This window comes from Neoarius graeffei, chromosome 1 (genome assembly GCF_027579695.1).
Source record: "Neoarius graeffei isolate fNeoGra1 chromosome 1, fNeoGra1.pri, whole genome shotgun sequence".
Taxonomy (NCBI): Eukaryota; Metazoa; Chordata; class Actinopteri; order Siluriformes; family Ariidae; genus Neoarius; species Neoarius graeffei.
The window spans coordinates 100,245,785-100,264,030 of NC_083569.1; the positions used below are offsets into that span (position 1 = coordinate 100,245,785).

At 40.6% G+C, this 18,246-nt stretch overlaps 1 protein-coding gene across 2 annotated transcripts in view; it reads left to right on the forward strand.

Annotated features, from left to right (window-relative positions):
- The window catches only part of LOC132877029 (laminin subunit alpha-3-like), a 335,048-nt gene that overhangs the window by 79,378 nt on the left and 237,424 nt on the right, over nt 1–18,246 (forward strand). For both annotated transcript variants that reach the window (XM_060913563.1, XM_060913572.1), the window contains exons 7-10: nt 3,931–4,046; nt 12,431–12,549; nt 12,630–12,720; nt 16,360–16,491. In XM_060913563.1, the coding sequence (XP_060769546.1) occupies nt 3,931–4,046; nt 12,431–12,549; nt 12,630–12,720; nt 16,360–16,491 (458 nt within the window). The remainder of the gene's footprint in view (nt 1–3,930; nt 4,047–12,430; nt 12,550–12,629; nt 12,721–16,359; nt 16,492–18,246) is intronic.

Consider the following 18,246-nt stretch of genomic DNA (forward strand, 5'->3'; position numbering starts at 1 on the left):
AATCTCATAATCTAGGTCGCATAGCTCGACTACGAGAAATCCAGTTCGGTTCGATTTCAGCCGAGCTAAGGTGTTTCCATGGCATTTAGAACTTCGATTTCAGTCGAGCAACGGCAGAAATTCGATTTTCTCTATGTGCATGTAAACGCACTGACTGTGAATGTGAGTGTGAATGGTTGTCTGTGTCTGTGTGTCGGCCCTGTGATGACCTGGCGACTTGTCCAGGGTGTATCCCGCCTTTCGCCCGTAGTCAGCTGGGATAGGCTCCAGCTCACCTGCGACCCTGTAGAAGGATAAAGCGGCTACAGATAATGAGATGAGATAACAAAAATGCTTCCCAAAATTACCTACCCTAGCTTTAAGAAATATTCAGAATGGATTTATTTTATTCGCACTATCTGGACCTAATCAGAAAGGTGAATAATAGTGTTCTGTGTAAGTGTTTTATCTATAGGTTTAATGTGCATGTTTTTAATAAAATTTAGAGTGGCATTACGATCCGAGAGCAAGTGTTTAATACGTTTCATGCAGATTTGTGCAGATTCATGCAGACTTTTTTTAAACTGTAGTAAAATGTAAGACTCTCCAGGATTTTTGAAGCATTCTGACTGGGACTATGGATAAACAAACCAAATTCTGCAACTAAATTTGATCATGTCATGGTCAAATTTCTCATTTGAATTGAGATTCTAAATTTTGTGCAAAGGTCGTAACACATCCAAATGAGTGTCTTGAATAATTCCTCGGGAAGGAAATGTGTGGTCTGGTGGTTTATTTGTTTTTTTTTCTCTGCCACAACTTTAGTTCCCATTTTTATGAAGGAAAATCATACCCATGGTTTCATCTTATCCTGTTACATATGACATTTAGTGTGTAAAGAAACATTACGGGGCGGCACGGTGGTGTAGTGGTTAGCGCTGTCGCCTCACAGCAAGAAGGTCCTGGGTTCGAGCCCCGGGGCCGGCGAGGGCCTTTCTGTGCGGAGTTTGCATGTTCTCCCCGTGTCCGCGTGGGTTTCCTCCGGGTGCTCCGGTTTCCCCCACAGTCCAAAGACATGCAGGTTAGGTTAACTGGTGACTCTAAATTGACCGTAGGTGTGAATGTGAGTGTGAATGGTTGTCTGTGTCTATGTGTCAGCCCTGTGATGACCTGGCGACTTGTCCAGGGTGTACCCCGCCTTTCGCCCGTAGTCAGCTGGGATAGGCTCCAGCCCGCCTGCGACCCTGTAGAACAGGATAAAGCGGCTACAGATAATGAGATGAGATGAGAAACATTACGAAGAAGCTTGGCAGGAAGTAGCAGTGATCATTGGTGCCTAGTACAGCTAGATTGCTTTGCTAATCTACAGACAGAGCTAGTGCTGGTATGATGATTAGCAACCTATAAACAAAAGTGATGTAAAGGCCCCAGTCCCTATACCTATAACTCCAACTCTGACTATCCATCTGCCTGAATTGAGTTCCAGTCTGGAGCAGAAACACCACAACTATAATCCTGACACTCAGGGAAATAAATGCATGCAACTTAGGAATAGTCATAAAAGTTTGTTCCAAGTAGTAGCACATTATTCCGGGTCGTACTGTACAGCTTGGACTTCAAAACAACCCATGCACACACTCCGGTGGATGATATAATACAGATAGAACACGGACTACAGAAAAATACTACGTGGTTACGGATTTTACTACAGATGCTAATAATTTACGGATTGGTCACGGACGTTTCAGTATATTACAGATTGGTCACCGATTTCATACGGATGCTGCATCACGGATAAAAAAAAAAAAAAAAATTAAGAAGTCTAAAACAATTAAATGTTTAGACTGCTGAAGTTCATAATTAAAATACCTTACCTGCATTTATATGTTTACTTCATTAATTTACTATTGATATTTCATGGAAAAATCACATATCTGTGAATAAAAGATCCATTCTTTGTATTATATTTTTTATTTTCCATGAATCCGTATTCCGTGACTTCATGATGCAATAAGGATGTATAAAGATGCCTGGGGAAAATAGCACTTGCTTAGACAACATCACATGGAAACAATTACCTGATTGGTCAGATGTTTTATGGGATGAGGTCCAGGTCTGGAAAAATGGTTCCAGAAGCAATCTCACCGATACGGATAAAACCAGGGCTTTAGGTATTGTTATCGGTCTGGTGTGAGCACCGACCACATAAACTGCAGGGGACTGATTTATTTAGAGTTATCATTATAGTTATCGGTATTGTAGGACCGGGCCTTAAACCGTATACTCAGCTGTAGGCTGTACAGTGAAGCATGGTGGTGGCAGCATCATGCTGTGGGGATATTTTTCATCTGCAGGGACAGGAAAGCTGGTCAGGACTGGCGGAAAGATGGATGGTACTAAATACAGGGCAATTCTGGAGGAAAACCTGTTTGAATCGGCCAGAGGTTTGAGACTGGGACGAAGGTTCACGTTCCAGCAGGACAATGACCCTAAACATACTGCTAAAGCTACACTGGAGTGGTTTAAAGGGAAATATATTTAAATGTTTTGGAATGGCCTAATCAAAGCCCAGACCTCAATCCAATTGAGAATCTGTGGCATAACTTGAAGATTGCTGTACACCAACGCAGCCCATCTAACTTGAAGGAGTTGGAGCAGTTTTGCCTTGAGGAACAGGTGAAAATCCCAGTGGCTAGATGTGCTAGAGACTTGCAAGAGACTTGCAGCTGTGATTGCAGCTAAAGGTGGCTCTACAAAGTATTGACTTTGGGGAGGTGAATACCTATGCACACTCCAGATTTCTGCTTTTAATCTTAATTATTGTTTGTGTCACAATTTAAAAAAAAAAAATTTCACCTTTAAAGTGGTAGGCATGTTGTGTAAATCAAATGGCCAAAAATCCATTTTAATTCCAGCTAGTAATGCGACAAAACAGGACAAACACCAAGGGGGATGAATACTTTTGCAAGACACTCTACATTACTATGTTTACCATTTGACCTAAAGAAATGCTGGAAAGTCCCAAAAGTGACAACAATCTTGGACAGTGAACACAACCAAAACAGACTAACTACAACCGACACAAGGGACTACAAGTGTCACTTGCTAATCTGAACCCAGAGTTAATTTTGCGTCAGTGTGATCAACTGTATAATCTCATCTCATCTCATTATCTCTAGCCGCTTTATCCTGTTCTACAGGGTCGCAGGCAAGCTGGAGCCTATCCCAGCTGACTACGGGCGAAAGGCGGGGTACACCCTGGACAAGTCGCCAGGTCATCACAGGGCTGACACATAGACACAGACAACCATTCACACTCACATTCACACCTACGGTCAATTTAGAGTCACCAGTTAGCCTAACCTGCATGTCTTTGGACTGTGGGGGAAACCGGAGCACCCGGAGGAAACCCACACGGACACGGGGAGAACATGCAAACTCCACACAGAAAGGCCCTCGCCGGCCACGGGGCTCGAACCCGGACCTTCTTGCTGTGAGGCGACAGCGCTAACCACTACATCACTGTGCCGCCCAACTGTATAATACTTTTGGATTTCAAGGAGTTAATAGAGCAGGACTGGTGCTTTAAACATGCAGGAAACACACTTTATAAAGGAATTCATTTGAAGTTTGCCTCTTGGATATGAAAATATGAAAAACTGTCTGTATCTTTGATGTTTTGGGATTTTTGCCAACCGGGAAAACTAAATTCCAATCTGATTAAAAAAAAAAAGCTCTGGAATTTTAATTCTGCATTTTTTTAAAAACGTTTTTATACATGCTTTTCAATGCGTCACCGACAAAAAACAGCAAGCAGTCTAGTAGTACATGTCTTATCTTGTAGTATATAAAGGGGCTAAATTACAATTATTGGACAATGAGGCATGAAACCATCGAAAGTTTTCCTGTATGAGCCATTTTACAGAATTATAAATGTATGTCTCTTTTCAGACTTCAGTGCGAGTGTCAGCACAACACCTGCGGTGAGTCATGTGATCGCTGTTGCCCTGGATACCACCAGAAGGCGTGGCGTGCGGCGATGGCCGACAGTCCCAATGAGTGCGAGCGTAAGTTTGAGTTTCTATGTATGATGAGATTTAATGTTTAACTGACGTCAGTTGTTATTATTGTAGCTTTTAAAGCTGTGGATTTAATGTTTTACACTGAACAGGCACTGTTTCTGCATCAGAGCTCCAGGGGTATGCTGTTATAGGAAAATAATTAACTCTGGTTCATTTTTGGTTCCATATCACACCACACCACACCACACCACATCACTGGATGTTGATTATTTTCCTATAACTACATGCTGTAATTTGGGTTTACGTCGTTGATTTGTGCACAGCAGAAAAAATGGTGAATTTCTAATGTTCAGAGATTAAATTTGAGCCTTACTGATAAATGCTGGTGTGTGTGTGTGGTGTAAGATGGAATTATGTTGGGTTCTTCTTGCCCGAAGCAGTGTTGCTCCGACAGTGTTTAAGCCAGACTATTACAAGAATGCACAGGCCCGTTTTGGCACACTGGGCCTCAACAGCCGTCTCTCCACTGGCTGAGTAGCTTCAGGGTAGAAAATAAAAACTTGAAGGAAAACTCCACCCTGAAACACATCAAATATGTTGATATTGAAGTATTTGCAATGTGTTTAGTGACTCTGGTCCTGAGTTGTTGAGAAGCTGAAGGATATGTGGGTCGCCCTGAAGTCATAGGCAGACATTTTTGTTGTTAGTGCAGTCAAAATGGCACTTAAAGCTAGACCGCCTTTCAGATTTTTCAAGCGTGGGTTATAAAAAGAATTCTCCCCCACACCCAATTATGTTTGTTTAGTGGACTGAAAGCTACTGAATTCGAATCACAGACTTCCAATTTTATTAGTTTTTTAAAAATAGAACAATTAATGAATTTAAGGCCCTGTGGCCCTAAATTCTCCGCTATTTTTTCCTGCTTCACCATGACCCAATTCAAAATACTACGTCATACATCACGTGGTGGGCTTTCCCTGTTTGCGCAAGGCATTGTGGGATACAAATTTGAAACAGGGGAGAAAAATGGAGGACGTGAGTGTGAGAATGAAACGTGAAAGACCAAATACAGTAACGGAAAGCAAGAAGAAAAGATGTTATGTTATATACGAAGGAAAGGAAACGCAGGACCAAACTAATAAATATCAGCGAGCACCTCGGTGTGATCAGCTGTTCGTTTAGCGACAGAATGATGGAACGGTCAGTGCACGGTCAAAGGAAAACCTGCGCATGCACACACACACACACAGACTTCCTCTGTCTGCTTGACTGCGCAACGCGAGCGATTTCATGCACATTATTTGCTTTAATCCCTTCAAATTAAATAACTTCACAGCCACATAACAGAATGGCCTGATATTTTGTGAGATATTACAGAAATAAACATATATCACAATGACCAAATTTCAGAGAGAACTAAATTTCACCGATTTTATGAAATCGAAAGGCCGTCTAGCTTTAAATATGAGAAAAACATTCATCAATCTCAAACATAAATGATAGTCAGGTCAAACTCGCCGTTTTCCAGCAATGTTAAATGTCCTATGAATGAGAAGTAGTGGAATCGTTATACATTGGACTCAACGTTCCAGGATACAACGTAGCTACTCGAGTAGCCATGATTATTGTCCCTCCCTTGTAAAGATTAGTAGAAAGAGTTAGAACAAAATCCACCTTTTGGTGAAGTCACTTCATCTCAGGCTGAAAAAATGAGAAAAATCCAACCTTTAATTGAAATAAATTTGTTTAAAAAAAAAATCGCTCATCAAGAGAAAAATTATTTTCAGCAATAACACGATTATTGGCACCCCGGCATTTAATACTTTGTACAACCTCCTTTGCCAGTAAAACAGCACTGAGTCTCTTCTATAGCATGTTATCAGGTTGGAGATGAGCAATTCCAGCGTTATGGACGTGACACTTGAACTCAAAATGGCAACAAATGACCCAGTGCATGTTTTATTGTCTCCCAGTATTTAAACAGGTGTTGCATATTTTGAGGCTGTACCATACTGGAGAAGTGATAGAACAAGAACAATTCCCATAGTACATCTAGGGCATGCCAGAAAATGCCAATAAAAGATGCGTTATGGATGTGACAGAAAAAGTATCACTTTTCTTGGGTGACTGTACATTTTTATCAAACTCTGTGAAATTGTAAACCTAATGTCGAAATGGAGATATCCGTTTGATAGAGGGGTCCAAGGTGAATATTAAAAAATCTTTGTTTAAAATATTTTGTATTTCATGCAGAGTTTCGGAAGGAAAAGTCAGCGTTACGGATGTAACGAAATTCCGTTATGGATGTGACGCGTCTGAAATAGACATGGCATATGTTTAGAAAATCAGCAATTTAACCACCATAACCCTTTGAAAAACTCTCTAAATATCAGCTAAAACTATCAAAGTTCTTAAATAATATTTAGGATGGCTATTGTTTTGCTGTTTTGTGGATTTTAGCATACATTTCTGTGGCTTGTGGCAATAATATAGAATTGTACATGATCAAAGTTGATTTTAGCTTGGGTTTTACATTATAAGAAAGAAAGACTGACAGTGACATATTAGGTTGGTTACAAATTGGTTCAACTTATTCACATCTGTAAAATACAGGCCTAGGTGAGATCTCTGGGAGTGGTTTTGATGTATTACATGTTGCTTTATTTTTGCATGGTGAGGTTGACATTTACATGGAATTGCCCAGATACAGAGCAGGGCATCTGAGACCAGTCTTCTTTACACAATCTCTCCAGATCATCCAGGGTCCTCGACCCTTTCTTGTGCTCTCTCTCTCTCTCCTCTTCAGCTCACCCTACAGGCTTTCGCTGGGGTTCAGGTCAGGGGACTGACATGGCTAGGGCAGAAGCTTGATTCTCTGGTCAGTGAACCATTTTTGTTTTGATTTGGACTTCGGATCATTGTCCTGCTTGAACATCCAACGACGACCCAGTTTTAGTTTCCTCTTAGAAGCAGCTAGATTCTGATTTAAAATGTCCTGGTATACTCTAAATTGACCGTAGGTGTGAATGTGAGTGTGAATGGTTGTCTGTGTCTATGTGTCAGCCCTGTGATGACCTGGCGACTTGTCCAGGGTGTACCCCGCCTTTCACCCGTAGTCAGCTGGGATAGGCTCCAGCTTGCCTGCGACCCTGTAGAACAGGATAAAGCGGCTAGAGATAATGAGATGAGATGAGATGTCCTGGTATTTCATGGAGTCCATGATGCCATATACCCGAACAAGGTTTCCAGGCCTTTGGAGGAAAAACAGCCCCAAAACAAACATCACAGAACCTCCACCATATTTTACAGTTGGGATTGGGTTCTTTTCATTATAGCCTCCTTCTTTTTACACCAAGCCCACCTTGAGTGTTTATTACCAAAAAGTTCTGTTTTTGTTCCATCAGACCAGGGAACACAGATCCAGTCAAAGTTGTACAGTAGTGCTTGAAAGTTTGTGAACCCTTTAGAATTTTCTATATTTCTGCATAAATATGAACTAAAACATCATCAGATTTCCACACAAATCCTAAAAGTAGATAAAGAGAACCCAGTTAAACAAATGAGACAAAAATATTATACTTGGTCATTTATTTATTGAGGAAAATGATCCAATATTACATATCTGTGAGTGGCAAAAGTATGTGAACCTTTGCTTTCAGTCTCTGGTGTGACCCCCTTGTGCAGCAATGACTGCAACTAAACGTTTCCAGTAACTGTTGATCAGTCCTGCACACCAGCTTGGAGGAATTTTAGCCCATTCCTCCGTACAGAACAGCTTCAGCTCTGGGATGTTGGTGGGTTTCCTCACATGAACTGCTCGCTTCAGGTCCTTCCACAACATTTCGATTGGATTAAGGTCAGGACTTTGACTTGGCCATTCCAAAACATTCACTTTATTCTTCTTTAACCATTCTTTGGTATAATGACTTGTGTGCTTAGGGTCGTGGTCTTGCTGCATGACCCACCTTCTCTTGAGATTCAGTTCATGGACAGATGTCCTGACATTTTCCTTTAGAATTTGCTGGTATAATTCAGAATTCATTGTTCTATCAATGATGGCAAGCTGTCCTGGCCCAGATGCAGCAAAACAGGCCCAAACCATGATACTACCACCACCATGTTTCACAGATGGGATAAGGTTCTTATGCTGGAATGCAGTGTTTTCCTTTCTCCAAACATAACACTTCTCATTTAAACCAAAAAGTGATCAAACTGCAGATGAGCAGCAATGTTCTTTTTGGAGAGCAGTGGCTTTCAACTTGCAACCCTGCCATGCACATCATTGTTGTTCAGTGTTCTCCTGATGGTGGACTCGTGAACATTAACATTAGCCAATATGAGAGAGGCCTTCAGTTGCTTAGAAGTTACCCTGGGGTCCTTTGCTCTTGGAGTGATTTTTGTTGGTCGACCACTCCTGGGGAGGGTAACAATGGTCTTGAATTTCCTCCATTTGTACACAATCTGTCTGACTGTGGATTGGTGGAGTCCAAACTCTTTAGGGGTGGTTTTGTAACCTTTTCCAGCCTGATGAGCATCAACTACGCTTTTTCTGAGGTCCTCAGTAATCTCCTTTGTTAGTGCCATGATACACTTCCACAAACATGTGTTGTGAAGATCAGACTTTGATAGATCCCTGTTCTTTAAATAAAACAGGGTGCCCACTCACACCTGACTGTCATCCCATTGATTGAAAACACCTGACTCTAATTTCACCTTCAAATTAACTGCTAATCCTAGAGGTTCACATACTTTTGCCACTCACAGATATGTAATATTGGATCATTTTCCTCAGTAAATAAATGACCAAGTATAATATTTTTGTCTCATTTGTTTAACTGGGTTCTCTTTATCTGCTTTTAGGACTTGGGTGAAAATCTGATGATGTTTTAGGTCATATTTATTCAGAAATATAGAAAATTCTAAAGGGTTCACAAACTTTCAAGCACCACTGTAGTTGCATTTCACAAACTCAAGTTGCTTACTTTTATGGTTAACTGACAGAAAACTGACAGGCTTTTTTTCTGGCAGACCTTCCAGATAATCTGTTGGTATGGAGATGGAGTCTGATGGTGGTTCTGGAGACTTGGAAACCTCAAGATTTTACTTTTTCTTGTAATTGACCAACAGTGATCCTTGGGGATTTTTTACCTCTCTTACTCTCCTCCTCACTGTATGTAGGGCAAAATAAACTCAGGTCCTCTTCCAGGCAAGTTTGTAACAGTTCCAATTGGTGTCAAGTTTTTAATTTGTGCTAGCAGCGCTGGTACAAATTGTTACTGTCACTCAGGATCTTTCTACTTTCTTCTTCTTCTTCTTCTACTTCTTCTTATTATTATTATCCTTACCTTTTTTAGGATGCTATTTCTCCCTCAGTTTTCAAACAATCATCACCAAATTTTACATGGGCTGAATTAAGTTGCTGTGACTTTTGATGCTGATCTGGATCACTGAACCGGAATGATCCATGAAAAACGGGCTTTTTTCCTCACTAAATGTCATTCTCTATCGCTTACCATTCTGGGTCTATAGGATACGGTGACCAGACATCCCGGTTTGTAAGCGCTAGCGCAAATCATTGTGACATTAGTCACAGTATCTACAGTTGTGGTCAGAAGTTTGCATACAAAGACATGAATGTCATCTTGGATATGAATGTCATGGCAATTTTGGGCTTTCAGTAATTTCTTTGAACTGTTCTTTTTCTGTGACAGAATAATTGTACAGCATACAGCTTTAATTTAAAAAACTAGAATTTGGTGCACAAGTTTTAATTTTCTTTGGGTTTTCTGAAATCAACACAGGGTCAAAATTATACATACAGGGTCAAAAATGTACATACGCTCACTTAGATTATTAATTCAGAGGTGCTGAAACTTCCAAAATGTCTCTTATCTTGCCAAGGCCGAGGTCTCAACTTCCTGTTAGTGATCATGATTGACTACAGCTGGTAGCTTCTCTGTGCCTTCATAAAAAGGGTTTCTTCACAGCACTCACTGGATTGACCAACACACAGTAAAATGGGAAAGTCCAAGGAGCTCAGTGCAGATCTGAGAAAGAGGATCACAGATATACACAATTCCAGAATGTCTCTTGGAGCCATTTCTAAAGAACTGCAAATTCCAAGATCAGTTCAAACAATTGTATCCAAGTTACTGGGAAGTGTAGTCACTTTGCCAAGCCACTTTGCTTGAAGAAAACCCAAACTGTCACCCTCAGCTGAAAGGAAATTGGTTCAGATAGTCAGGATCAACCTGGGAACCACCATGGCACAGCCCTGCCATGAACTGGAAGCTGATGGATCACTGTCTACAGTTCAGATCACCATGGACTAAGAGGCTGCTAGCCAAGAAATAACCCCCTGCTCCAAAATTGACACCTTAAAGCTTAACTAAAGTTTGAAGCTGACCACACGGACAAAGAAAAAGTCTTCTGGAGGAAAGCTGTATGGTCAGATGAGACAAAGATTGAGTTGTTTGGCCACAATGACCACCATGTACAGAGGAACACTGTACCAGCTGGTGGTGGTGGTGGTAGGATCATCATGCTGTGGGGCTGTTTTGCTACCAGTGGAACTGGTTCATTGCACAAAGTGGATGGAATAATGAAGGAGGAGGACTACCTCATAATTCTTCAGCATAAACCATCAGAAACTTGAACATGACTCAGGACTTGGGAGTTCCAACAGGACAATGAACCCAAACACGCATCAGAGCTGGTTGTGGAGGATAAAGCAGGCTAATATTAAGCTTAAGACAAGTCCTGACTTCAACCCTATTGAAAATATATGGACCGTGCTCATAAGTAGTCCATGCCAAGAAAAAAAAAAATTAACTGAACTCTACTAATTCTACCATGAAGAGTCGTGAAATATCCAACCAGAATTCTGCCAGAAGCTTGTTCATGGGAAACAAAAATGTTTGGTCAAGGTGAATCTTGTGAAGAGACATTGTACCCAAATATTAGGTGTGCTGTATGTATAATTTTGACCCTGTGTTGATTTCAGAAAGCCCAGAGAAAATTAAAACTTGTGCACCAAATTCTAGTGTTTTTTTTAATTAAAGATGTATGCTGTACAATCATTCTGCTAACTTCTGACCACAACTGTATCTAGTTTTATTATTGCCCTAACAGTAGAAATGGATATTTTCAGGCAAATAGCTATTTTTTTATAACCATTCCCTGACTTATGAAGGTCAACACACTTCTCCCTCATGTGCTCTGTTATCTTTCCTATATTGATGGATGACTAAGGGCCTCTGTGTCACCTGTGTTCCCCAGTTGATCAGGAAGTCATGGATTACAGTGAAAGTTCCTACACACTCCAGTCAACTCAAAAATACTGGACAATTTAAATGAGAAACATGTTTCACTGACATATCTGTGAAGATACTCAGTCATCCAGGTACATAGTAATCTGTGGTTGGTAGAAGAGAGCAACTGGACTTGCTTGAAGATTCTTGAAAATGTTTCGCCTCTCATCCGAAAGGCTTCCTCAGTTCTGTCTGACTAATAGGGACTATCAGGTATTTATCCTCTCATGGATCATCATAGAATCCGAATCAGAATGCTGATGGCTGCATTGTAGGTGGCTGATAAAAGATGTCTTAGACACCCACCTCTGTTCAGTGATGGTTGTTCCAGGTTGACAAAAATGAACGATCCTCTCTGGCTAAGATGTCTGCCAGTTTTCTGGAAGTCCTCTCATACTCCTGCACCAGTCGAAGGGAACTCATCCCAAAGTGCGTAGAAACATATCTGTGAAGATACTCAGTCATCCAGGTACATAGTAATCTGTGGTTGGTAGAAGAGAGCAACTGGACTTGCTTGAAGATTCTTGAAGACGTTTCGCCTCTCATCTGAAAGCCTTCCTCAGTTCTGTGTGACTAATAGGGAGTATCAGTATGTTTCACTGGCATTATGTTCACCGTCATTTCCAGGGTGCCAATAATACAGTAGTGATAGTGGCACGTGCGTTTTTGTTGAAAATGATTCAAATTGGTCTAATCAAATCCATACCAATTTTGCATGGATGCTGTAACCAACAAGGTCACTTTGTTTATTCGTCTCACTTTATATCAGTAAATTATAATTAGTTTAATTCTTTAAATGTGGATTTTTTTTAAACTTCTGCTCAACTTCTACTTGAGTATCACTTAAGCATACTCTCTCATTATCATTTACATCGCTTCATGAAGCATGAAGTGTGATTGTAGCTTAGGGAGATATACCATACCCTGCATTGACGTTAAAAAGCAGTTGTGCTCATTCAGGCCCGAGATCCCAGATCCAGGTGTGAAACTCATTATTAAACGCTCGTTATATCAGATGATGATTTCAGTAGCAAACAACATGTTGTGTCTTGACTGTGTGGTCCCATGGGTACATTTGTGGATGAATGTGTAAGCATGTTCCCCCCCCCCCCCTTGCAGCTTGCCAATGCCATTCGCATGCCACTGACTGTTATTATGATGCTGAAGTGGAGCGCAGGAGAGCGAGTTTGAACATACACGGCAGGTACGACGGCGGCGGCGTGTGCATTAAATGCCAGGTAGGAATCCTGAAGTCTTAAGAAAATGCTTGTTCTTGCGTATCAAATCCTGTTTATTCTTAAATATTGTGTGTGTTCAGCATAACACAGCTGGGGTGAATTGTGAAGTGTGTGCTGAGGGCTACTACAGGCCACATGGCGTCCCTCGAGAGTCTCCTACAGGCTGCATACGTACGTATCATTGCATTACGCACTTTTCCAATTTGTCGTCTTCTGCTTTTAGATCGTCCCCTAGAGACTTTTAGGTTTTTTTCTTTTTTTCGCGTTTGATGTATAATATATACAGTGGTATGCAAAAGTTTGGGCACCCCGAGTCAAAATTGCTGTTACTGTGAACAGTTAAGCAAGTTGAAGATGAAATGATCTCCAAGAGGCGTAAAGTTAAAGATGACTCATTCCCTTTATATTTTAAGCAAAAACAATTTTTATTTTCATCTTTTATATTTTCAAAATGACAAAGGAAAAGGGCCCGATGCAAAAGTTTGGGCACCCTGCATGGTTAGTACCTAGTAACACCCCCTTTGGCAAGTATCACAGCTTGTAAACACTTTTTGTAGCCAGCTAATAATCTTTCAGTTCTTACCTGGGGGATTTTCACACATTCGTCCTTGCAAAAGGCTTCCAGTTCTACATGTTTCTTGGGCTGTCTTGCATGCACTGCTCTTTTGAGATCTATCCACAGATTTTCAATGATGTTTAGGTCAGGGGACTGTGAGGACCCGGGCAAAACCTTCAGCTTGGGCCTCTTGAGGTATTCTATTGTAGATTTTGAGGTGTGTTTTGGATCATCATCTTATTGTAGGACCTGTCCTCTTTTTAACTTCAACTTTTTTACAGATGGTGTGATGTTTGCTTCCAGAGTTTGGTGGTATTTATTTGAATCCATGCTTCCCTCGACCAATGAAATGTGCCCTGTGTCACTGGCTGCAACACAACCCCAAAGCATGATCCATCCACACCCATGCTTCAGAGTCGGAGAGGTGTTCTTTTCCTGGAATTCGGCACCCTTTTTTCTCCAAACATACCTTTGCACACTGTGGCCAAAAAGTTCTATTTTGATTTCATCAGTCCATGGGACTTGTTTCCAAAATGCATCAGGCTTATTTAGATGTTCATTTGCAAACTTCAGACGCTGAATTTTGTGGCTAGGATGCAGGAAAGGTTTTCTTCTGATGACTCTCTCATGAAGGTCATATTTGTTCAGGTGTCGCTGCACCACCACTCCAGGGTCTGCTAAATCTTTCTGAAGGTCTTTTACAGTCAAACAGGGTTTTTTATTTGCCTTTCTAGCAATCCAACGAGCAGTTCTTTCAGAAAGTTTTCTTCATCTTCCAGACCTCACCTTGATCTGCACTGTTTCTGTTAACTGCCATTTCTTAATAACATTACAATCTGAGGAAACAGCTACCTGAAAACACTTTGTAGCCTTCTCCTGCTTTGTGAGTTTTTATTATTCAGAATGCTCGTTAGTTGCTTAGAGGAGCCCATGGCTGTTGATTTTAGGGACAAGTTTGAGGAGTCAGAGAATTTATACAGCTTTGAAATCTGCATCATCTGACCTTTCCTAATGAAGAATTTGAACAAGCCACAGCTCAATAAGCTAATTAAGGTCTGGAACCTTGGTAAAAGTTACCTGAGAACTCAAATGTATTGGGGTGCCCAAACTTTTGCATGGTGTTCCTTTTCTTTTTTCACTCTCCAATTGTACAAAACAAAAATAATACACAAATCTTGCAGAAAACGCTGAAAAGAAATGTCTCGTCTTTACCTTTATGCCTTTTGGTGATCAGTTCATCTTCTGCTCACTTAACTATTCACAGTAACAGACATTTTCAGTAAGGGTGCTCAGACTTTTGCACACCACTGTATTATTATACATACAGGACACTTTTTCCATGGAATAAAAATGTGTTCTATTCCCTCCTAGCAGGTTTCATTCATTTGGTTGTTAGCATGCAATATTGTTACCATATCACTTATCCTACATGTGTTACATCTCTTTACCCAATGGAGAATGAGCGTTGAATATGGTTTACAATTTTTCATGGTTGTCAAGGCAACATGACGTCACATGTCAGAGCTGATGTGAATATCCAATGACAAAACTTTTCTGCTGCACAAGAATAAAAGCATTTCTTTGTTCGCCAGAAAAGAGAAAGACGCATTGACCACCCGAAAGGCTACCAAAACTTCATTATATATTCTTCACGCATATTTACAAGAGAAAAGCATACCAACAGACATCGAAAAACTGGAAAAGAGACACATCACAGGTGTAAAACGTCAGCGCTAGTGAGCGACTGTGACAGTTTATAAACAAACATGGCCGCCTATTTTACTTCATTCAGAACAGAAGATTTTGAGAGAATTTTGGCTGCCAGGTCACTCCATTGTGTGTAGTTGTTGATGTTGATTTTAAAAGTAACGAAGTAAATTACACAGGGAAATAAGTGTGAGTGAAAAATACTGTCGTGAGCGTGCAGCATGGAAAAAGAGTCTGGAGACAGAAATCTTAGTTTCTCAGTCGTTCGCCTGTGTTGCTTGCTCTCGATGGCACTGGCTTGACCACTTTATTAGCGTTCGCTAACACTACTGATACACCGGCTGGAAGGTGACTTCGCTGCCGCGCTAATGGTGCTGACTCGCAGGTAAGCTAGCGTTGGCCTTCAAGAATGCTGACATGTTTGGGCCTTCTCTGAAGGCCTAGAAGGCCCTGACGGTTCCCCTCTGTTTACAAGAGAAAAACATACCAACGGACATTGAAAAACTGGAAAAGAGAGCGTGTATGTATAATAATAATAATATTGGCTGGATTTTTTCATGGTTTATCAGATATATTCCATTCAGCTACTCATATTCAGCTTGTTCAAGATCATGCTACCTGAATGGAATATATCTGATATACCACTCAACGCCAGCCAATATTATTTAAATGTGTCACCCAGATCCACGATGTATTTCGTATGAAAAAATGCAAGTTTTTCAACATGAGAAGATAAACTTCATATCCTCAAGCCAACCTGTGATTTATCTTTTTATTATATAGACACATTCCCAAACAAAAAGTACCCAAATTTATCAAAATAATTCATTGATATTGGAAAATATAATACTCAATGTCCTGGACGTAGTTCGTATGAAAAATATGAGTGGTATATTTCCTAGTAAAACACTTGTGTCTGTATAATAATGTACTTTACAATATCAAAGTCATACACCTAACATGATGAAATTTTTCAAGAAACTGAAGGGCAGGTATTAAACGCACATATTCAATGTATTATCAACTCCGTGACCTTAAAATGTTTGTATAAGTTGAGTGTTATATATAAGTGTGTGGCAAAAAGAAAATTGAAACACCTCCATCTGACCTATCTGAATATTCTAATGAGCGAAGGTAAGGAGTGTGATAGTCAGAGATCTGGAGATTTTTGGTGGCTTAAAAATCATGTGGAAAAATCTTGGTACGAATGGTTACCTTTGGCTGAAACCCAGTCAAACTCCTTGTACTTGGGTAGAACATCATTCCCACAGTGAAGCGCGGTGGTGGAAGCATCATGTTAATGGATATCTTTGGATTCTTCTCTTGCATTGCTTTTCTGACCAACATCATGCTGACTTTCTGTGGACGCTCCTTTAGGCAGAGTTATGGTTGAACCATATTCTTTCCCTTTTTTAAATAATAGATTTTCTGGTGCTGTACAGGAAGTTCAAAGTTTGTTTGAGGTTTTTTTTTAATGATATAATCAAACCCTGATGGATACTTTTCCACAAGTTTGTCCTAAACTTGTTTTGATGTGTGTGAGACAGCTTGCCGGTGTAACGAAAGGACTACAAGCGGCTGTGAGATGGGTTCAGGACGGTGTCTGTGCAAACCCCAGTACAGCGGAGACCACTGCGATCGCTGTGCCTTAGGCTACCATGGTTACCCACAATGCACTGGTACAGCTTTATTCTTCAAACTTCCTAATCACTGGTGCCAAAAGGCTGATTGCTCAACATCCTACATTGATTATAATCACAGCTTTACACTCAGCCATCCAGGAATGGAAACGGACCGAATCTTTGATTGCGGATGCTCTAAATATAACTCTAGAGGAAAAGCATCAGTTTATAGGTGCTGGGTCACGTTCTGTAATTCAACAGGAAGTTACAAAACCAGCAGTAACTGGCCAGTTTTAATTAGAGCCACCGTAAGCTCTCTACACTGGCTGTTTTAGTTATTCATTTCATATTATCTAAACGAAACTATACGCTTATAAAAAAGAAAAGGGCTTCCTTAAGGGGTTTGTTTGAGTCGGTGGATTTAGCTTTCTAAAAACTTTCTATTTAAAGGTTCTAGGTTCTAAGTGAAAGCTGTAATGATTTCTACAAAGAGACAAAGTAAAGGAAAAGCAAGTAGAAGTTGATGCTAATAATAGGTACATCAGGTGAAAATTCAAACTCAATCCAAGTTGCTTGAAACTGCTCTTACTGAATTCTGTTCTCGAAGATATTACAAATCAAAGATTGAAGAAACAGCTTAATTTTTCGGAAACTGGCGTAATATTCTGTATGAGGATCACATGGTCCAAAATGGGCCTCATTAACCAATGAGATCAAATGTTTTTTTTTCTTAATAACTTTTCTATTTTTCAAGATATTTACATGGAAATTGGCAGGAACATAGATGGTTGGATACTGAATACAAAGTTTGAAAATGTAGTAAACCCAAATTATGCAAATTAGTATTTTATTAGTATTAATTATGCTAATTTGGTAAAAACATTAAAGGTCCCATGGCATGAAATTTTCACTTTCTGAGGTTTTTTAACGTTAAAATGAGTTCCTCTGACCTTCTTAAGTCACTCCAGTGGCTAGAAATGTCATAATGTGTAAACCAAACTATGCCCACCCTTTGTCAACATTTGAGAATGGCGCGTCAAAATGGCGCGTTGATAGGCTCTTCCCTTTACTACGTCAGCAAGGGAGATGATCCCCACGCCCTTTGTCAACATTTGAGAATGGCGCGTCAAAATGGCGCATTGATAGGCTCTTCCCTTTACTACATCAGCAAGGGAGATGATCCCCACGCCCTTTGTCAACATTTGAGAATGGCGCGTCAAAATGGCGCGTTGATAGGCTCTTCCCTTTACTACATCAGCAAGGGAGATGATCCCCACGCCCCCCCCTCTGGATTCCCACCCACTGTATGGATTGCCCGCCCAGCTCAAAAGTTGCCACTATAGATACGTCACTTCAATTTTGTAGTGAGGAGACCATAGAGGACACAACAACATGGCACCACCTAAGCGAGCGAAACATGGAAATTGCGCTGTACATGGATGTGAAAACACAGAAAGGAGTCTGTTTTTACTGCCGACGGGAGAGCCCCTGAAGACGCAGTGGCTTAATTTTATTTACTCCAATAATACGCCATCGAGTCTACCTAAGACAGTGTATGTTTGTCGGAAGCATTTTCCTGAGGAATGTTTCCACAACTTGGGACAGTACAGGGCAGGTTTTGCACATCAACTGTCACTGAAGCCTGGGTCCGTACCAAGCATCCCTGCCGCATCAGCAACAAACACCGAACAAGTAAATGTATAACTGTTAAGTCGTTTTTCCGTGTTTTAAAATTGGGTCGTTAGCCTAGCAATGGCTACATTAGCTGTGCAGCTAACCGCTTCCTGCAGTTAGCCAGGTACTCTGCACTAC